This window comes from Fundulus heteroclitus, chromosome 22, assembly GCF_011125445.2.
Source record: "Fundulus heteroclitus isolate FHET01 chromosome 22, MU-UCD_Fhet_4.1, whole genome shotgun sequence".
NCBI lineage: Eukaryota > Metazoa > Chordata > Actinopteri > Cyprinodontiformes > Fundulidae > Fundulus > Fundulus heteroclitus.
Window position 1 is genome coordinate 16,684,734 of NC_046382.1, and position 22,770 is coordinate 16,707,503.

General features: G+C 43.8%; 1 protein-coding gene across 1 annotated transcript; it reads left to right on the plus strand.

Annotated features, from left to right (window-relative positions):
• Positions 1-14,820: 14,820 nt before the first annotated feature.
• Positions 14,821-21,973, plus strand: LOC118557051 (equilibrative nucleoside transporter 3-like). The gene is made up of 5 exons (XM_036125949.1): positions 14,821-15,123; positions 16,005-16,087; positions 17,062-17,288; positions 20,250-20,412; positions 20,570-21,973. The coding sequence occupies exons 1-5, from the start codon at positions 14,821-14,823 to the stop codon at positions 21,183-21,185; spliced, it is 1,392 nt and encodes a 463-aa protein (XP_035981842.1). The 3' UTR covers positions 21,186-21,973.
• Positions 21,974-22,770: the final 797 nt, after the last annotated feature.

Here is a 22,770-nt window from a genome sequence, read left to right on the forward strand (position 1 = left end):
TTACGTTTTAGTTGTTGGGAGACATTTTAAAAAAAAAAAAAAAAAAAAGAAGGTTTTGGAGCCTTTGGGGATGAGGAACGGTTTGAGATTTTTTTTAATATATTTTTTTTTTTTTTTTTTTTTTTTTAAAAATCAAAACATTTTCTACTTTTCACATTAAAGTTATTTAAATACTGTGCACCAGAATATCAAGAATAGCAACCTGTAGTATATTAGTTTTATTTAAAGAGACGTTGTGGTTCAGTCTACTGTGTGACTAAGTTAGCTTCATGTGAATATTAATTCTTGGTCACACTCCTATGTTGCAAAATCAGCTTGCCTAAAAATAGCGAGAACCTACTGTCAGTTAAGTTAAAAAACTGTTTTATTCTGGGGGGGAGCGTCATTAAACACTTGTCTGCCTGCTGCAGAAACACTCAGAGGTTTGATGAAATTAGGGGCTTCTGTTTGAAGTAGGATTGATGAGTCAAACTGTTACATGGCTTAAAAGCACAAGATGTAGGAAACATGTTTTGTTTTTATGGAGGAGGCAGGTCCTTGAGTCACTTATTAGAGAGATCTCCACACGCATGCTGATCTAATAAAAGTGATAAACGTTGATAGTGAGGTAGTAATGATAACTGTGGGGTGCCAAAATGCTAAATTTTAACGAAAAAAAAAATGTCACGCCATAAAGGGAAAACAAACAGCATCATAAAGACTAAAGAACAAGGCAGACACGGACGGGATAAGGTTAGAGAAAAGTTTAATTAGTTTGAGAGAACACGAAAAAGCATAAAACAAGTATAAACCTAACAAGACTTTGTCGGCCACATAGACTGACAGGCCTCACAAGGGGGCAGGAATCAGAGAAGCTGCTAAGAGGTCAACAGTAACTCTGGAGGAGCTGCAGAGATCCACTGCAGGTTGGACATCCACGCTCGATGTCCAACCTGTGCCCCTAATCACAAAGAATGCTGAGACTAAAAGTAGCTCTTAGTGACATCAGTTTAGGACAAATTTCATTACATTTTTCTTAGAATCTTACCTCAGTTAGATAAAAGTTATTCACAAAGCATCTTAGGCCTTCAGAGAGCTCAGTGAGAAAAATATTAGGAGTAGTGAGGAGGACTTTTATCGAGCCTTTATAGTATGTTCACACTGAATGTGTAATGATTTAGGAGGAGATGAACCCGGTATTCAGCCAGACACAAAAAAATAACGATCAACATAATTTATTAAGTGGATGATGAAGGTGGATCAGACAGTTTAACAGAAAAATAGTCCAGAGCTGAGTGAAGAGCAATCATCCAAGCAAAAAACCAAAAACGTTGACAGGGAACAGGCAGACTCAAAAAACAGATAACTAAATGAGATCAGGTAGTCAGGCTAAACACAGAATGCTGGAGAGCTCTTACCAAAGGGCTGGCAGACAGGAAAGTGGAATATGAATGAAGTCCCGGCAGCAAACAGAAAACTGAGGGAGGTTTAAATAGGCGGGCGGACAAGTAATTAGGGAGGGACTAATTAACCAAAACCAGGTGGAAGTGATTAAGGGAGCTGACAGGAACCGGAGAGTAAAACCTAAGACTGATTAAAACTGAGTTGAAAGCAAAACTAATAAAGAGACCAGAACATTACAGAATGCGATCAAGGCAAATTCCTTGCATTGATCTCCTGCCGTTGGTCACTTGACATTTCTTTTCTCAACAATCTGCGCTGACAACACAGCCAGTCCCCCCAGACTCTGGCAAGGCAAAGCCTGGGGCTTGCAATGGAAAAGGGGCTATAGCTAAAATGGGTTAGAATGGCTAATACTAACTACGGAACTGAATGCAAATGAGAAACTGTGGCAAAACTTAAAAGCTGATGCTTACAGGTCCTTTTTAACCAATCTAATGGAGCCTGAGCTATTTTGCCGACAGGAGTGGAGCATTCAGCTAATAGATGTGGAGTCTTTAGATGTAGTGGGCTCATAGAGACTTATTTATAAGATACTTGGAGCTGTAATTGCAGCAAAAGGTGCTACAATGACATACCAAGAGGAGCTGAAGGCATCTTTTTTGTTTCATTTCACAATATTACACAACATCGCTCAACCACATGTGGGTTTATGACATAAAATGCTGAGAAAGTACAGAGGTCTTGTTTGTTTTGCATTTCTATGTAAAGGAAAAAAAGGGAGGCTGTGAAATACTTATTTTGTTTCACAGCAGTGTAGCCGGTTACTCAAGCTGTGAGGTGTTCATTGTGTTTATCGGAGACAGCCTGGGGGAAGAAATCATCTCTGTGGAGGCTGGTTTTAGCAAATATCACTTTGTAGCACCGACCTAAAGGTAAAAGTTTGAACCGTTTGTGCTCAGGATGTGTGGGGTCAGCAGACATCCAACATTTGTTGATACTCTTGTATTTGGCTCCACGTGTGAAGTCAGTTTTGCAGTTATCAGGATAGGTAAATGATGTATTCTGTTCTATTTATGGTCCGCTTCTCTTACTGGCTTCCACGTTTGCAGGCTGCTGCTATTTTGCCAAGATAAAAAATAAATAAATAAATGCCGCGCTCTGTTTTGGGAACCCTGGCTCACCAGCATTTCCATTTCCTTTTACAGCTGTACCTGAAAGTTTGCTTACCAGGTTCCGCCTCAGGCTCTGCCCGCTGCACACCCAGATTCCACCATAATGGTCAATGCAAAGCACCTGATGAATGCTAACGTATGTTACAAATGGGTCAGCTGATCGTTTGTTTCATCATGGTTACGTGACATCCACTGAGAATAGATCTGGAAAACAATGTTGAGAAATGAACGAGCCCATCAGAACCAGAACGTCAAATATGAAGAAAACATATGCTGACAATCTCTTACTATTGATTTCTGCGCAGTTTAAACATCAATGATCAAGAAAAAAATCTGCTGTAGATTTAAAAAAAAAATCTGAATCAAACTCCCTGAACCTTCAGTGGGTTCTGTCTACTTGGGTTTACAGAACTCAGCAGAACCCCCAGCACCGACCAAGAGGCCAGCATGTAGCGGCTGAGTCATGGTTTCAGAGACGCTGTAGAAGGACAGAACACCTGCTCTGTGATCCAGGTACACTCCTACTCAAAGGAGTCAAGACCTGAGATGCGGGTCCAGATGTTGTTCTGAGCAAATGTACAACCTTTTCGGCCAATGCTTAATCCCCAAGATGTGTCATTATATCCAAACACACATTGATCTATGTGTCTTGCTCTGCTGATGTTCTTGTATGCAGCTGCTACATAACTTAGACTTAGACTTAGACAACTTTATTTGTCATTTTGTATGCACAGAGTGCGTACAGAACGAAATTTCGTTGCATACAGCTTGTAAATTGCAGCAAAATTAAATTACAGTATAAGGTGCAGCAGTGATTTGAAGTAAACAACTGAAATGTAAACAATGCAGGACAAGTCACAGTGTACAGGTGAGTATTTTTTTAAAATATTTCAATCTGAAAAACTCACAGAGAAAGAAATGGCAATTAGAAGGATTTTATTGACACAATATTTTAAGTCTTTGGCGCTCAGACCTCGGCAGGAACATTAATGCTGAATTATACTTTAATATGCATAAGTAGATGTATGAGAACAGGGATGTTCCCCCCAGGTCTGAAACTGGTGGTGGAGTGGAGATAGAAGAAGTTTGTTCAGTCCATATGATGATCTGTTTAAGATAGATGTCCAACTTGATAAACACAGGTTTGCATGAACTGTCCATGATGAGCAAGCTTGAAGCGACTGTGGAGAGGAAAAACTCCCCTTTGGGAAGAAACCTCTGGCAGAACCGGGCCCAACATGGTGGTCTTCTGCCGGACCAATAACAGGCGATAGGGAGTGATGAAGACTGAAGGGAGAAAACACTCTGATGGGTTGAGGATGGAGGAACGTCATGGAAGCTAGATGAACTCAGCTACGATGGTGGAGAAGGGGTTGGGGGTGGGTTGAATCGGACATCTGATTCGAAATCCAACATGCAATCCGTTTGCGCTTGCTGGTTAGCAGGCTGAGACGTGGATTTGAAGTTGCTTTTAAGATGAGCGCGGGATGCTGATTGGCTTCATGGAGGTGCGGTTCATGGCTGATTGGCTCACATCAGAGGCGGATCGGACTCTGAATGGAGGCAGGCGATGAGTTTCTTCAATTGAACTTGCGCTTCAGCTTCATTTGTATGTACAGAATTGATTGTGCAAAGGGCATTTGTGCAAGAATACAGCTTGTAAATTACAGTAAATTTAAATTACAGTATAAGGTGCAGCAGTGATTTAAAAAAAATAATAAATATGTGTTCCTCTCCTCTCCACCTCCCAGTAACAACGTCCAGTCAGACTCTCTCTGCTCAGGACCTGATTGTAATAAGCAAACCTGTCTGGGTGACTGGGGTAAGACCGGTTCTAACACCTCAGGGAGGATCAGTGAGATGTTTGTCCATGTGTCTTTCAGGATGCCATGAGCTCTGACACATCTGTTGTCACATCTTTGAAGTAAGGGGGAAGGATATCGATGCTGGATACGTGTTTAGGCTCACTGAGTGCTGACAGTGAGGAGCAGTTGTGGAGAAACTGGCTGTGATCCACTGTGTCTGAGAGCTGGTTCAGCTCAGTGATCTCCTGCTCCAGCTGCTTTCAGAGCTCTTTGACTCGACCCACTTCAGCCTCCTGCTGGGACCTGATCTGCTGCTTCACATCAGAGCTCCTTTTCTGCTGCTGCCGCTGAGCCTGTGTCGTGGCCTTTATCTTCATCCGTAGAGCAAAGATGCCTCTCCTTCATAGGGCAGAAAATATTCCTCACCTTGCCATGATGAGAGCAGACGTTCTCCTGGTTCTTGGAGGGCTCCACCAGCTTGCGTTTCTTCAAAGAAGCCACATCATAATGAGGCTGGATGAGCTTCTCACAGTAAGAGGCCAGACAGACTAAACAGACTTGAAGGCTTTCAGTTTTCTTCCAGTGCAGACATCACAGCCCACATCTTCTGGTCCAGCAGGAGCAGCTTCTTCAGCTGCTCCGCTAAAGCTGCCAACATGGTGCTTTTCTCCAGGACAGGCCACGGCATAAAAGTTTTCCTGCACTGAGGGAAGCTGTGGATTCTTTTCTGATCCTCTTTATCCCAGTGTGCTTTAACACAGTCCCCGCAGTAGCTGTGTCAACAGGGAGTACTCACCGGATCTCTCAGGAGATCCAGACAGATCGAACAGGAGAATATTTCTCTGTCCAGCGGATTCTGCTCCATTTTTCCTCTCAGTCACCGTGACTGTGTGAGTTTAATTTCCCAAAAATGCACTCTGAGCTTTGTTTGTTCACACAAAAAGGTAGTTTGTCAGGTTTTCACATGACCATGTGTATGATGGTTACACCCACCGTCAACCAGAACTGAAGGAAGAATGTCGACAGACTGGAGCTGATGAGAGCTGGAAGATGAAGAGAAACTATTAAGATTTATTATTTCTTGGGGTTTGATTCTTAATGGTAGCTCCCTGGGGATCCTGTAGTCAGGTTATTTTGATTGTACATCCCTGTATTCCCATTCTCATCTGTTTAGTTTTCTGTTCAGTATTTATAATATATTATGGTATTTGTTAGATTCAGTTCTTGTCTAGTTAGCTTATGTTCTTTATTATTTTAGTAGTTCTGTTAGAGCTTTATTTTATGCTTAACTTTCTTTAGTTTAGTTTCTGTTCGTTATTTACATTTATGATGCATTCTTATTGTTGTTAGATTTAGTTCCTGTTTTAGTTAGCTTTTGTTCTTTATTTCAGTAGTTCTGTTGGTTCTTCTCATCCTTAGTTTAGGTCGTTTTTCCCCTCAGAACTGGCCATTCTCATCCTCCCCTGTTAGACTCAGTTCTTCCTCTACTCCTGCCAGTTCTCTGCCATCATTTCCTTCTGTTAATTAGATCTTACTCTTCTCACCTGTGTGATTAGTTCCACCTGCTACTACCCCCTCCCTTGTTTCCCCTCCTATATACATTGTCAGTTCAACCACTTTTAGTTGCCAGGTCGTGTCTTCATCTTTCCCTGGTTCCTGTTTCCCTGTCTGCCTGTAAGCCTTGATCATTTATTTAATAAATCCTCTCCTGCTCATTATGTACCTCCCGAGCTCTCGCCTCAAATGGCACGTCCTGTAGTTGTCAGGTTTGTGGTAAGACCACAAACCTGACAACTACAGGACGTTAATGCTTTTAGAAGTATGTTCTTGCCACATTTTCTCTGGTTATAAGCTATTAATTGTTGGAACTGATTAAACAAGGAGACCTTAACTAGCACTGGTGTTGCCTCACTTTACTCCCCCACAAAGTAGACATTTTGTGAATTTTTAAAAAGTGAAATTGTGAATGAAATAATGTGTTTTTTGGTAAATGCCCTGTACGTGTACAGTGCTTTATGAAGTCAGAGGTCCCCAAAGCCCTCTTCAGTACATGCACACGCTGACAGTGGTAAGCTATATTGAAGCTATAACTGCTCTGGGGCAGACTGACAGAAGCGGGGTTTCCAAACAATTGTTTCCATCAGCGGGTGAAGGGCCTTGCCCAAGAACACAGCGACTGAGATGGTCAGAGCTGGAGTTCTAACCAGCAACCCAGGATGGGCTGGAGCAAGGAGTTACAGGATGAACTTCTTGCTCCAGCGCCACAGTTGCCCTGTATTAAGCTCCAGACAAAATACACATGTCACAGATTTTTAAAAGACTGACCAACTGATTTTTGTGTCCAGACTGAAAGACTGGTGATCACACACATAACAACTCGACCAGGTGCTGGATCAACGACACTCACAAGATCTACCAAATTTTCGTAAAAAATGTGATGTGGTCAGGAGAAATGTGGACATTTTGTGTCTTCAGGAGACCATGTGCAAAAGTAGCAAAACTAGAAGCCGAGGAGCAAGTTTCAAGCTCGGGTGATGAGTCTGACACTAGAAGTTGAAGTTTAAAAGTTGAAGTTTAATATTGTGTGTGGTTATGCCTGACAGGTGGGGTGCAGGTCAGATGGTGATAGACTTTTCACAGAGACGTGGCTTCCAGAGGAGAAAGAAACACAAGGTGACTTTCTAGAGCAGAAGAAGGAGCACACAGGTGGATTACATCTTGTATATATGATGAAACTAAATTATTTCAGGGAGGAGTTGAGACAGACTCTGGGTGGCCAGGATGTGGATCCAGATGTCTGGACAGTTAATGCTATCAGGAAGACAGGTAGGAGAGAACTTGGTATTTCCTCTGCAAGGAAAATTGACAAAGAGGTTTTGTGGTGGAACAAAGAAGTACATGAGAGTGTTCAGAGAAACAGATCTGCTAAGAAGTAGTGGGACATCGTAAGAATTGAGGAGAGTATTGAGAGATGGGCGAACAAAGGGTCGACAGTGACTTACTTGTATGATAGGTTGGTCAGTAAGGAGGGAAAGAAGGATTTATACAGGTTTGTGAGGCAGAGAGTCAGAGATAGGAGAGATGTTCGGTAGGTTAGGGTGATTAAGGAATGAGATGGAAATGTGCTGACAGGTGCAACAAGATGGAACGGACACTTTGAGGAGTTGATGAATGAGGAAAATGAAAGAGCAGAAGAAGTGACTATTGTGGATCAGGAAGTATCAAAGATTAGTCAGGATTGAGTAAGGAAAGCATTGAAAAGGATAAAGAGTTGGCTCAAGTGGTTCAATGCCTCACAATGCTTCATGTCACCATTACCACCACACGTCTACTCCATTGCCAACCGGAACCGGACTGAAGTATTTTAAGATTCAAGCTCTTTTCCTCTAGGTCTTCCATCTGCCTTGTATAGTAAATAAACCAGTCTATACCCTTTGAATGTTTTGGGCTCTTGCGAAATAAGGCGTTTAAAGGGTCACATATACTTGTAAGAGTGATGAAGAGCCAATATCTTAATGAGTTGGCTCATCTGTTGGCAGTGAGTTCAGGGTAGAAACAAGAAGTAAATCTACAGAGTGGTTGGGGCCTGGAAACATTTGGTTTAATTTGCCATCAAGAAAGCGACGCAGAGAACTGAAACTAATACAAAACCCAATAAAAATAAGTATACGTATGCATATTTGGTATGCATGGTGAGGACGAAAGTGGATGGCAGCAATAGTCAGCAGGTTCCATGATGCTTCTATGGGAATCTTAAGCATGCGTGTCCATCGAGGATCAATAGGCAGTCAGCCAAACTACTGGGAGGTGCACTTACGACTGAATAGGGACCCATTTTTCTTAATTTTCGGTTTAGTCTGTCTGATATTCAGAATAATTTGTGGGATTAGTTGGTATTGCAGCTTCTGAAAAAGCCCAGCTCGAAAACCATCAGCAACAGGAACACAATAAAGTCACCTGACCAGAGAGGTGGGTTTGCTGTCAAATTAAGTTTTGGTTCCTGGGAAACACCTTCAGGGAAACAGAAAGCCTCAGAGTCTTCACGGATGAGGTACGTTTCGTGATATTTTTATTCAAAGAGATATTGTGATTCAATCTACTGTTATGTGAATATTCTTTTTTGGTCACACTTTTATTTTGCAAAATCAACTTTTACTTTTGCCTAAAGATAGATTAAGTGAGGACCTGTTTTCATCACACTTCAGTTAAAAAGCTTTTTTATTGTTGTTTTTGTTTTTTTATGACACATACTTTACAGCCATATATCACAGTCTGCAGCGATTTGACCCTGCAGGAACATCATTCAAGACTCGTCTGCCTGCTGCAGAAATATTCGCAGTTTTGATTAAATTACACCCGGTGTACACACTGTGCGGTTTTCGGTCATCTCAGGCAAAAGAAGGAAAATCATGGAGAAATCTTTGGTCGTGGCACTAGATCTGCCGTCTTGTGTACCACAGTGAGAAGGGTTCTAGGACGGCCGTTTTTAGCGTCTTGCAACCAAAGATAACCTGAGATCAGTATCTGACTGTTTTAGATTTTTAGAAAGAACACTTCTCTGTGTAACAGCTGCTATACGACCTGCTTCCAGTAATCAGAGCTTATAATAGGCCTATAAGCGATTCCACAGGTCCCAAAGGTGCTCCCTCACAAATGAAGAAGCAAATGAATACGTTTTGGATTTGTGAATCAGTTTTTGTCAGGGATAACCTGTCCTGTTTGCTCTGATCAGACACGCTTGTTTGGGAGCAAACGCATCACCACAGGGAGCATCAATGGCTGTAAACAGGTGCATCTCCATCAGCTGTGTGCATGTCGGATTGCACCTCAGTGGTGGCGCCAGATAATTAGGAGCGGAGGGGGGCAAAGTGAGGTCCAAGGTTCAATGAAATTTGACGCAGCAAAAAAAGTATTATAGATATAAAGGATTTAACTATCCCAAGATATAACGGTAAAAATTGTGAAATGTATACTACTGACTGCTAGCTAACTGCTTTTAATGATTCTACAAATATCAAACAAAAGGCTCAAACTAAGTTGAAACAAACCACAGAAAACCTCTTTACCAGAGTGGGATATATAACGTCATCCTGGGCCTTCCTTGGACCCTCACCTTTTGTCTTGTTATCAGTATTAACATTTCAGTTGCTTATACGGTATGCATAAAACAGTATCTGTGTTTTATTAGGAATAAAACTATCTTTGTTTAATTAGTTTATATAATATTACATAACACACATATTGTCCAGAAAAAATAAAGGAATTAATTAATCTTTGATAGTTCTTTGCATTTGTGATCAAACTATGGTTAATTTCTTCTTATTACTGCAATTCCAAATGAATCGACACAGAAAATGTGGTAGCAAAGAGGGAGGCTCCCTTTTGAACTTACTGTGTAAATGTGTTATATTTTCTAAGTTTATTGTGCAAAGCCTTTTTCTGTCAGCAGAGAATTGCAAGAATGAAAAGTAATGTGTTGATCTAAATTGCCTTTTTATGTTTTTAGCTACTTCAGGAATAAATGCTTTGATTTTCACCAAAGCAATCACCATATAATTTTCACATCTTGATGCAAATCCAGCTAGAAGCTCCCAGAAAGGGTTCCTATAGCTTTCCATGATAGCCAGAGCTTTTTAGGTCTGCCTGTACATGAGGTGAAAGTCCCTATTTTCTCTGCTCCTCAGAGGACCCTGCTGATGCTTATTAGAGTAAACCTCCACCTCGTTTCTTGCTGGGTGAATATGAGAATCAAGAGGGGGGCATAGCCGTTGGGAAAACACCGCCATTGCCCCAGGCAGAAACCAGTGGCAGCTTTCATTGTTGACCATTGTTGACCATTGTGGACCAAGACTGTTAAATAATTTGTGCCCCAATACATTTTTTTCTTCCTGTTGTATTTTTATATCTTCTTCCGTTTGCAGCAGACTTTGATGAACTGGAACATTTTCCCAAATGTAATTTTATTAATATTACTAGGCCTATTTATGAAAGGACGTTGACATTTGATTAAACTGATTCATCCAAAGAGAATTCTTTAATTTATTACTTAACACATTTTTTAAATTACACTTATTTAATTTTGATGTTCTTCTTTTGTTGTTTTTTTGGATGGATTTGGGTTTTAAGAGTTGTGCACGCATGGCCTCTAACAGATTTTGTTCCAGGAACAAGATTTTGCTCCCTTCTTCTTCCTATTGATGCTTCCCTGTTTTTTTGTTTGTTAGTTTTTTGTGTTTTGAAGGAAAAAAAGCTGATTCTGCAACCACCATCTACCACAAAGCAGACTGTGTGTTCAGCACACTGGGCTGTTAGCTTCCCTTTATAAATTTCATTTTGCCAAATAGGCCAAATAATCCTCTCATAGCTCTCCGCACAGCACTGCACTGTGCCCTGTATGAAAGGCATTCATGATGAATTGGATTTTGACAGTACTTCTGTATTTAGCAGCTTATTCCTCCCAGTATTAAATCAGAGAAGTGTTTGTGGCGTCCTAAAGTAACTCAACTGTAAAAGCATTACACAAAATAAATATCCATCCATCCATCGTCTTCCGCTTATTCGGGGTCAGGTCGCGGGGGTAGCAGCTTCAGTAGGGAGGCCCAGACGTCCCTCTCCCCGGCCACTTGAGCCAGCACCTCCGGGGGAATCCCAAGGCGTTCCCAGGTCAGCCGAGAGACATAGTCCCTCCAGCGTGTCCTGGGTCTCCCTTTGGGTCTCCTCCCTGTGGGACATGCCCGGAACACCTCACCAGGGAGGCGTCCAGGAGGCATCCTAACCACCTGAACTGGCTCCTCTCGACGTGGAGGAGCAGCGGCTTTACTCTGAGTCCTCCCCGGATGACTGAGCTCTTCACCCTATCTCTAAGGGAGAGCCCAGACAAACTACAGAGAAAACTAATTTCGGCCACTTGTATCCAGGATCTCGTTCTTTCGGTCACGACCCAAAGCTCGTGACCATAGATGAGGGTAGGAACGTAGATCGACCGGTAAATCGAGAGCTTCGCCTTTTGGCTCAGCTCTCTCTTCACCACAACGGATCTGTACAGCGCCCGCTTCACAGCAGACGCCGCACCAATCCGCCGGTGGATCTCCCGCTCCATCCTCCCCTCATTCGTGAACAAGACCCCAAGATACTTGAACTGTCCACTTGAACTGTCCACTAGGGACAGCACATCCTCCCCAACCCGGAGGAGGCACTATACCCTTTTTCGGTGGTTCAAGACCATGGTCTCGGTTTTGGAGGCACTGATCCTCATCCCGGCCGCTTCACACTCGGCTGTGAACCGCTCTAGTGAGAGCTGTAGATCACGCCCTGATGAAGCCAATAGGACCACGTCATCCGTGAATAGCAGAGACGCAATCCTAAGGCCACCAAAACGGATCCCCTCAACACCTTGGCTGCGCCTAGAAATTCTGTCCATAAAAGTTATGAACAGAATCTGTGACAAAGGACAACCTTGGCGGAGTCTACCTCTCACTGGAAACGAGTCCGACTTACTGCCGGCAATGTGGACCACACTCTGACACCGGTCATATAGAGACCTGACAGCCCTTATTAAAGGTCCCGGTACTCCATACTCCCGGAGTTACTCCCACAGGACCCCCTGAGGTACATGGTAGAATGCCTTCTCCAGATCCACAAAGCACATGTACACTGGTTGGGCAAACTCCCATGCCCTGTCCAGGATCCTGCTAAGGGTATAGAGCTGGTCCAGTCTTCCATGGCCAGGACGAAAACCATACTGCTCTTCCTGAATCCAAGTTTCGACTATTCGACGGACCCTCCTTTCCAGAACCCTGGAATAGACCATACCAGGGAGGCTTAAGAGTGTGATTCCTCTGTAGTTGGCACACACCCTCCGGTCCCCCTTCTTAAATAGGGGGACCACCACCCCAGCCTGCCAATCCAGGGGAACTGCCCCCAATGTCCACGCAATGCTGCAGAGCCGCGTTAACCAACACAGCCCCACAATATCCAGAGCCTTAAGGTACTCTGGGCAAATCTCATCCACCCCCGGGGCCTTGCAACCGAGGAGCTTTTCAACCACCTGGGCAACCTCAGCACCAGAGATGGGAAAACCCGACCCGGAGTCCCCAGGCTCTGCTTCCTCAATGGAAGACGTGTTGGTGGGATTAAGAAGGTCTTCAAAGTATTGTGCCTACCGATACACGATATCCCAAGTCGAGGTCAGCAGCACACCACCCCCACTGTAAACAGTGTTGGTACTGCACTGCTTCCCCCTCCTGAGACGCCTGATAGTGGACCAGAAACGCTTCGAAGCTGTATGGAACTCTTTCTCCATGGCCTCTCCGAACTCTTCCCATGCCCGAGTTTTTGCCTCAGCAACCAGTCGAGCTGCCTGCCGCTTTGACCGTCGGTACACATCAGCTGCTTCCGGAGTCCCACAGGCCAATAAAGCCTGATAGGACTCCTGCTTGAGCTTGACGGCTTCCCTCGCCGATGGTGTCCACCAGCGTGTTCGAGGGTTTCCGTCGCGACATGCCCCGACAACCTTGCAGCCACAGCTCAGACTAACCGCCTCAACAATAGAGGCGTGGAACATGGTCCATTCAGACTCAATGTCCCCCGCCTCCCTCAGGACGTGTTTAAAGTTCTCCTAGAGGTGGAAGTTAAAGCTCCGTCTAACGGGGGACTCTGCCAGATGTTCCCGGCAAACCCTCACAGTACATTTGGGCCTGCCAGGTCTGACCGGCTTCCTCCCCCACCACCGGAGCCAGCTCACCACCAGGTAGTGGTCGGTGGAGAGCTCCGCCCCTCTCTTCACCCGAGTGTCCAAGACATGCGGCCGCAGGTCAGATGAAACAACAACAAAGTCGATCATTGAACTGCAACCTAGGGTGTCCTGGTGCCAAGAGCACATATGGACACCCTTATACTTGAACATGGTGTTTGTCATGGACAATCCATGATGAGCTCGAGTTCAGATCAGGTGGACCATTCCTCCCAACCATGCCCCTCCAGGTCTCACTGTCATTGCCCACGTGAGCGTTGAAGTCCCCCAGAAGAACGAGGGAGTCCCTAGGACGGGCACTCTCCAGTACCCCCTCCAATGACTCCAAAAAGGGTGGGTTATCCGAACTGCTGTTTGGCGCATAAGCACATACAGTCAGAACCCGCTCCCCCACACATATGCGGAGGGAGGCTACCATCTCATTCACCGGGGTAAACCCAAACATACTTGCACCAAGATGAGGGGCAACAAGTATGTCAACTCCTGCTCGGCGCCTCTCGAAACTCCACTCCTAAAATGGAAGTATGTCCAGCCCCACTCAAAGAGACTGGTTCCAGAGCGAGAGCCATGCATAGAGGTAATTCCGACTATCTCTAGTCGGAACTTCTCCACCTGGCACACTAGCTCAGGCTATTTCTACATCCCAAGAGCCAGCTTCTTCAGCCAAGGATCAGAATGCCAAGGTCCCCGGCCCTCGACTGCCACAAAATAAATTGAAATATTATATTTTTATGGATTTTTATGGATACACTGATCTTCTGTGGTTATATTTTTTTTTTACATTGAATCAATGCGTGTACTGATTTCTACATTAAAATACACAGTATGTTAACATAGCTTAACTAGCACACAAAAATACAAACTTGTCTGTAACAGAACTGGATTCTGTTGTCCCAGCCTGCAAAGCACTCCAGACCAAAGCAGCTGCAGCCTCTCAACTAGGCTCTGTAGCAGTTCAATTATTTTGTTCAGGTCCTCGTTTTCAGTCTGTAATCCATTGGCCATTGCTCCAGTTGTCAGTGAAACACAGCAATCGTGTACCACTCAAATAAATTAACCATTAACCTAGCTGCTTTACTTATTACTGCCCCGTTGTGAGGTGTGACGGTGTATGTGGCCAACAAAGTCTTAGGTTTATACTTTTTTCTACTTTTTTTTATTTTCTTGAACTGCTTTGAACTTCTCTACAACTTTATCCCATTCTTGTGTGCCTTGTTGCTCAGCCTTCATGATGCTGTTTGTTTTCTCTTAGGTTCCCTAACGAACCTCTGTGGACAGGGATTAAATTACTGTTTACTCACATAAATGGAAAGTCTTTCATTTGATTTAATTTAGAGGTCTCAGAGTCAGATGAGCTAAATATAGATGCATGCCACACTTTTTGGATTTTTATTTGTAAAAACAAAAATAAAAAGCAGAAATCCTAGTGTGATTATCCTTCCATTTGGTCTATCATCAAGTAGGGATGCTTTTAGGGTGTGAATACTTTTACAAGAAAAGGAAAATAGTTGAATAAGATTTAAAGGCATTTTCAGCCATGCAGCTCAGATTGAAACCCCATTTTTATTACAGTAACATCCTCTGAATGACTTGTATTTCTCATTGTCCACTTAAGCAACACTTTCTACATCTATCCTCTTTTCTGCCACAGCCTTTCCATCCCTTCCTTATCTTCACCCTCCGAGTGCCCCGGACCCCGCCTGTAAAAATGGTCCGCACAGGGTCTGTGCAACCCAGGATCAACTCCTCCTATCTTCCACCTTCGTACGACGACCAAAGTCTGACCGAGGATGAGGATGGTGACAACACCTCACCACTTCTTCCCAAAGCTCCCTCAGTGCCTCTGGCTGAACTCTGCAGTCCAGAGGACTCATACAATCTGGTGTACCTCATCTTCTTCCTGATGGGCATCGGCTCCCTGCTGCCCTGGAACTTCTTCACAACGGCGAAGCACTACTGGGACTACAAGCTTAGCAACAGCAGCGACCACAGCGGGCGGTCCGATCTCAGTGTGAGTAGCAGGGTGAAGAAGCTAAATGTGTTCCATATGTTCGTTTTCGTGTCTGGAAAGTTGTGCATTTCTACAGATGCCCCTGCTTCTGACATGGTAGTATGAAGATCAGGTGACAGATGATTGGACAAATGTAATGAATTGTGAGGAGATGAACCCGGTATTCAGCCAGACACAAAAAATAATACTTGATGGGATTTATTAAGGAGATGATGGGTCAAGAAGGCAGACAAAAACAATCCAAAAAGGTGCACAGAGCAAACATCCAGGTGACAACAAAAACTGGGACAGACTCAAAAAACAGAGAAACTGGTCAGGTACTCAGAATAAATACAAAAGCTGAAGGGCTCTTACCAAAGATGTGTGTGAGGAGTTCCAGCAACAAACAGAAAACTGAGGAGGGTTTAAATAGACAGATGGACAGGTGAAACCAAGTGACTTCTAATTAACTAGGAACAGGTGAGAGTGATCAAGGAAGGGGAAGTGTCAGAGAGGCTGATGGGACAGAAACTAAGATGACCAACTACAGAGTAAAAATAGCCATAATGAGAAAACCCAAAATAGAAAACAAGGCTAAGACTTGAACAGAAACAAGCTTTAATCAAATCTAATAAAGACCAAATAACTAAGACAGTAAAGGCTAAACCTGAATCCAATACAATACTAGAAACAGAAATAAACCCTAAAGGCAGGAAAGTAACTTAACCAAAACAACAACAACATCATGAACCAGAACAGAACATTACAACAAAGTCTCTTTTCAGATTTAATAGAAATCCCCATTTAAATGTGAAAGGAAATGTATACATTATGATGAGAGAGATGGTTGGGTGTCCCCAATCCCCAAAGAATAATGGGGGTTTTTTCTCTCTTTTTCAAAGGACTACTTTGAAAGTTACCTTTCCATTGCCTCAACTGTACCATCAGTACTGTGCCTGGGACTCAACTACTTGCTGGTTAACAGGTTAGAAAAACTACACACACATTTAGTTGAACACATCTGAGCACACAGGACACAATGATCAACACACAATGCATGGTGGTGATGGTGGGGGGGGGGGGGGGGGGGGGGGGGTGTCTATCAGCAGGACAGCGGATACACCTGCAGATTAGAATCCTGGCTTTTATTACAGGGTGACTAAAGGAAACTGTTTTTGAGTCAAGTTTAAAGTTTGCCACAACAAATGTTAGGGACATGTGGTCCTAAATGTGGTAGAAGGTGCTCCTGTCAGATGAAAATACAATTGGATACAATTGAACACACCATCACCATGATTAACAAGTAAGCAGGTCAGAGTTAAAGATAGTAATGAGGGAAGGGGGGGGGGGGGGCTGAATACCATACTTAAGAGGGGTAAGAGATAGCTGTAGACCTGAGATGGGAGTGGAATGGAGATTACCCTTCCATCAGTACAACAAACCTAAACCTGCAGTCAAAGCTACAATTGAGTGGTTTAGGTCAAAGCACAATCATGGGTTGGAATGACCTAGTCAAAGACCAGATCTAAGTCCAATTTGGAGTCTGTGTTAGGACTATAAAAACTACAGATGCTCTCTATCCAGTCTGACTGAGTTTGAGGCGTTATGGAAAGGAGAATGTCAGTTTCTAGATGTTTAAAGTTACAGACATACCCCAAAGCAGTCACAGCTGTTTTTGCAGCTGTTTGCTGCAAACAGGGGGAATGAATACATGGCGAAGCTTTCCGAATATTATTTTTCAACAATGTTGAAAACCTTGTATCAGTTTTTCTTCAGTTTCATAATCATGCAAAATCTTGCATTGGTCTGTTACGTAAAATTCCCATCCATATGACAAATGTGAAAAAGTTCAATAAGCATGAATACTTTTACTAGACTCCTCTGAGATTCTATATGGACTAGGTGAGCTCCCTTTGTTTCGTCTGAGTTGCAACGTTTCCTCTGTGCAATCGTTCACAGGTGGTCTCCAAAGTTCCGAATCCTCTCGTCTCTTGCTGTGATGCTGATTGTGTTCGTGCTGACCACGGTGCTGGTGAAGGTGGACGTCTCAGAACACAGGAGGGAGTTCTTCGGCGGCACACTCGCCTGTGTTGTTGTCATCAGCGGAGCCTCCAACGTCTTCAGTGGCAGCATGTTCGGGATCAGTGGCTATTTTCCAATGAGGATCTCTCAAGCTTTTTTATCAGGTTAGATTGCTTATGCTGTCCACAGCAGGCGTCTCTAACGCCAGTGCTCAAGAGCTTCTGCAGTGCAACTAACAATGTCAAGATCCTCAGGGGTTCGACTACCTTGTAGTTTATGCTCTGCACCTTTAGTATTGTTTATCCTGACATCCTTTTCTCTGTCATTAGTTTGGTTGCTGTTTAGTATATATGTTAATAGCTTGTTCTTGTATCTGATACAGGAGAAAAGAAAACTTTTATTTGTACTTTTCTATTTTTTTATTTTTGTTTATCAAATAGCTCTATTTTGTTTTGTTTTTTTCCTGATTCCTTGCATTTCAAAGTAATACTTATTGGGGGACCGGAGGGTGTGGGCCAACTACAGAGGAATCACACTCTTAAGCCTCCCTGGTAAGGTCTATTCCGGGGTTCTGGAAAGGAGGGTCCGTCGAATAGTCGAATCTCGGATTCAGGAAGAGCAGTGTGGTTTTCGTCCTGGCCGTGGAACACTAGCCTCGTGAGACCATCCTGATCTCGCGAGGTTTCAAGGTTTCACTCGCAGATCAGTCTGGATACCCTCCGTTGAAGAAAATTTGGAGCCGTTCACCAAACGAACGTCCAATCAGCGTTGGCTTTGAGGCGGGTTGAGGTGTGACGCAACGGGAAGCGCGTCAGTTCAGTCTAAAGAACATGGCGGCTTCAGCCGATGAAACTAGCGTTAGCGCGGCTATCGAGCAAGTTTTATCGGAATTACAGAGTATTTCTTTGCTGAGCTAACGAGCCTTTACCTGCAGCAGCAAGAGTAGCTTGGCTTGTGGTTGTTTTCGTCGTCGCTCGTAACAGAGTGACGACGAATCTGATTGGTTCATTTGGCCCGTCTATCACCAACATAGGCCAATCAGCTAACCAGTATTTTCGCCCCTTCCCAAAGTTACTTCAACGGAAGGTTTCCAGATGGATATGCGGAGCAAATCTATCTGGCGGAGTCAGGTAAGTGGAACACTGGACCAGCTCTATACCCTTAGCAGGATCCTGGACGGGGCATGAGAGTTTGCCCAACCAGTCTACATGTGCTTTGTGGATCTGGAGAAGACATTCTACCGTGTACCTCAGGGGGTCCTGTGGGAGTAACTCTGGGAGTATGGAGTACCGGACCCTTTAATAAGGGCTGTCAGGTCTCTGTACGACCGGTGTCAGAGTCTGGTCCGCATTGCCGGCAGTAAGTCGAACTCGTTTCCGGTGAGAGTTGGACTCCGCCAAGGTTGCCCTTTGTCACCGATTCTGTTCATAACTTTTATGGACAGAATTTCTAGGCGCAGCCAAGGTGTTGAGGGGATCCGTTTTGGTGGCCTTAGGATTGCGTCTCTGCTCTTTACAGATGACAGGGTCCTATTGGCTTCATCAGGGCGTGATCTACAGCTCTCACTGGAGCGGTTCGCAGCCGAGTGCGAAGCGGCCGGGATGGAAATCAGTGCCTCCAAATCCGAGACCATGGTCTTGAGCCAGAAAATGTTTAAGTGCCTCCTCCGGGTTGGGGAGGATGTCCTGCCCCTAGTGGAGGAGTTCAAGTATCTTGGGGTCTTGTTCACGAATGAGGGGAAGATGGAGCAGGAGATCGACAGGCGGATTGGTGCTGCGTCTGCTGTGAAGCGGGCGCTGTACCGATCCGTTGTGGTGAAGAGAGAGCTGAGCCAAAAGGCGAAGCTCTCGATTTACCGGTCGATCTACGTTCCTACCCTCATCTATGGTCACGAGCTTTGGGTCGTGACCGAAAGAACGAGATCCCGGATACAAGCGGCTGAAATGAGTTTTCTCCGTAGTGTGTCTGGGCTCTCCCTTAGAGATAGGGTGAGGAGCTCAGTCATCCGGGGAGGACTCAGAGTAGAGCCGCTGCTCCTCCACGTCGAGAGGAGCCAGTTCAGGTGGCTCGGGCATCTGGTCAGGATGCCTCCTGGACGCCTCCCTGGTGAGGTGTTCCGGGCACGTCCCACCGGGAGGAGACCCAGAGGAAGACCCAGGACACGCTGGAGGCAACAGTGCCCCCCACTGCTCCACTGTGCAGCCCAGTAACCATAATGATAATAATAATAATTATTAATATTAATAATAATAATAATAATAATAATAATAATAGCAGCCTTCCTCTATTTATCTTGCCTTTTTATCTTGTCCCCTGTTTCTGCCCCTATCACAACACCTCCTTGATTCTTTTTTCTATATTACCCTCTTGCTCCTTTGATGGTGTCGTCACCTTTCTCAGCATCTCCCTCATTGCTTCCTGTGGATTGTTGTATGTTTTGGGGCCGTCTTCCCAATGGATTCAGATCTCTGTGAGGGTGTCTGAAATTGAATGCTGTTTTTCTTATGTGACTTTTAAAGGCTACTGTATTCTTTGCATTTTTAACTACCTCGCTAGGATAGTCATGGTCATAGAAAACTGGTCTGCCTTCTGCTTGGATCCATTTGTGTCACGCTTTCCTAGGGATTGCTTCTTTCGTGTCAAACTGCAAAAAGTTCATAAATATTGAGCTTGATGTAGATCCGGGGACAGGTCTCAGTGCTGTTGCTCTGTGGGCCCATTGAATCATAAGACAAGTCTCCTCTGGTAGATCCAATTTTGTCCACAGGAGTTCTCCCATGTAGTGGGGGACCAAGTCTCCCTCGGCACCTTGTGGGATTCCAAAAAATGTGGATACTGTTTGTCCATGATCTGTCTTCCAGATCTGTCAGTTTTTCCTTTATATCCCATGTTCTTTAAGAACAGTCAGAAAAGCTTGATTTGTTTCTATGTTCCATTCCTAAAGCTCACCTATCTGTACACTCTGGACAGATCGCCGATCTATCGCAGGTCATTAGTAAACTCATCTTAGGAAATAGTTGTTTTCCATCATTAACTCGTTTCGTTACAGTGTTTTTTTTCTCCAAGGTATATGGTACCAAGCCCCATGGTACATAAGCTTGATTGTTTTGTTTTTTTATTGTTAGGTCAGGCCATGGGGGGCACCCTGACTGCACTAGCATCAATAGTGACCCTAAGTGTGGCTCCGGACGTAACCACCAACGCTCTGGCCTACTTCCTGATAGCTGACTTCTTCATCCTGCTCTGCATCATCTGCTATTTGCTTTTGCCTAAGTTTGCATATTCAAGGTAAGAAAAGCTAAATTAATAGTGATTCTCCTCACACACGACTGATTATGTTAATTAACGTTACTTTTTTTTTACTTTCATGTGTTTAAAGCATATGTTAAACTGCTGAAGAGACAATAAATGAACCAACAGCTCATATTTCTTGTCTTCCTGTTAGACACCACATGCTGGCGTCGAGCTGCGTCAGCACCGGGACGGTCAGTGAGGACCGCGGTGCTGCAGCTGGAGTCTCTCTGCTGCAGCGTATCATTAATAAGCCCTGGATGCTCTTCATTTGTGTGTTTTACGTCTTCTTAGTCTCAATCCTATTGTTCCCAGCTGTCTCGTCGGGGATCCAGTCTGTGAACATGGACAGCGGCAGCCCCTTAACAACAACTTACTTTGTACCCCTCACCAGTTTCCTCCTGTATAACGCGGCGGACTTCTGTGGCAGACAGGCTACGGCCTGGGTGCAGATTCCTGGCCCCACCAGTCGCGTCCTGCCTGCTCTGGTGCTGTGTCGCACCGTGCTGGTCCCACTTTTCATGTTCTGTAACTACCAGCCACGGGACCACCTTCATACGGTGCTCTTCTCCAGTGATGTGTACCCTGTGATCTTCAACTGCCTGTTGGGTCTCTCTAACGGATACCTGGGCTCGCTGCCAATGATCTACGGACCGAAGGTGGTACCCCGGGAGCAGGCTGAAGCCACTGGAGTGGCAATGTTATTCTTTCTTTATCTGGGACTGGCACTTGGATCTGTGTTTTCTGTACCTATTGTGCACTCTATCTGAACCGATTATATATAGAGCTTTGCTTGTTCCCTTTGTTTGGGAAGCTCAGATTCTGTTGTTCTGCACACCAGATTAAAATCAAAGGGCGATTGAGCCTACCTCTACTGCTAGGTTTAGTTGACTATGTGGACTTTTTTTTTTTATTGAACAATTTGAACATCATCTTACAAAAACAGTCCCAATGCCTTACCACTAAAGATAAAAAAAATATTAACTGCATATACTTACACACAGAACCACATAAATAAATATAAATACACACTCCTACACGTACGTATTACACAGGTAAACCAAAAGAGGAGAGGTAGAGGATAGAAAATGAGCCAATCTTCAGAGACAACACAGGTAGAAAACCCCTTATGTACGGGCAAGCAATGTTATGTCAGCCAGAGAACCAATAAGAGCGTCCCAGGCCTGCACAGTAGATATTCGCGCTTTGTGCAGGACAGCCAATGGCCTTACTAAAATAGCAGTGTCCCTAAAGTGATTTATCCATTCTTTTGCTGATGGAATGTCTGGGTAAAACCATGGATGTATTATAGTCTTCTTAGCGGGTGTTGGTCCTGAAAAAATAATTTTCCTCTGAGACAATCTGGTATTGCCACTAAGAAAGGGATCATCATTTAATAGAAGCAGGGGGAAATGCATAGGAATGGGAAATCCTAAAATACTTTCAAAGCCACAATGTACTTTGGACCAAAGGCCATACACAGGGTGACACACCCAGAAAATATGAAGATATGTGCCAACAATGTTTTTGTACAGTGGGGATCATCTGTCAGTTTCATGATAAACCTATATATGTCTATATGGTGTGACATAAAATTTGTGCACAAACTTGTAATGTACAAGTTGATGTGCAGGATTCCTTGATGAGATTGGTATGGTATATTCATCTCTGTGGACTCTTTTAGGAATAAGTTAAAAACTTTCTTTTTAAAACATGCCTGCTGTTGAGTGTTTGTTTTTCATTGTGATTTTATCTTATTTTTAGTCTTCTAGTTTATTCGTTGTTTTATTGGTTTTCTGTACAGCCCTTTGTGATTGCTCTGCCTGTGAAAGGCGCATAATAAATATACTTCCTCACTTTGTAGTGTAGGAAAACACCACAGCCTGTGCAATCAAACGCTCTATTTTCATTGGACTCCCTTTATACCTCATCTAGTTTTCATTTATGTCTTGATTAACCTGTAATTGGTGCTGATTCAAAAGACTGAAGCATTATGTATGCAATTTTACTAATTGAACAAAGATTACTCAAAATAAAGCTTTGGGTACATAATGGGTTGCTTTGGAGGTTGTTAAATACTTTTTGTTGTGTATTAACATAAAATATGCATAACGTAAAATCACATGCTGGGCAGTTTAAACCATTTGTAGATGTTGAATGTGTAACATCAGAATCAGAATCAAGTTTAATCGCCAAGTAGGTTTGCACTTACAAGGAATTTGACTTGGTATTGATGGTGCAGACAAAAAATAAGTTGTTTTTGTTTCTCAACAGCACTTCAGTCTGTTTTCATCAGACTGAAGTGAAAGCTTGGAAGCTGTTACGCTGAGCAAAATTATTACATGAAACAACCCT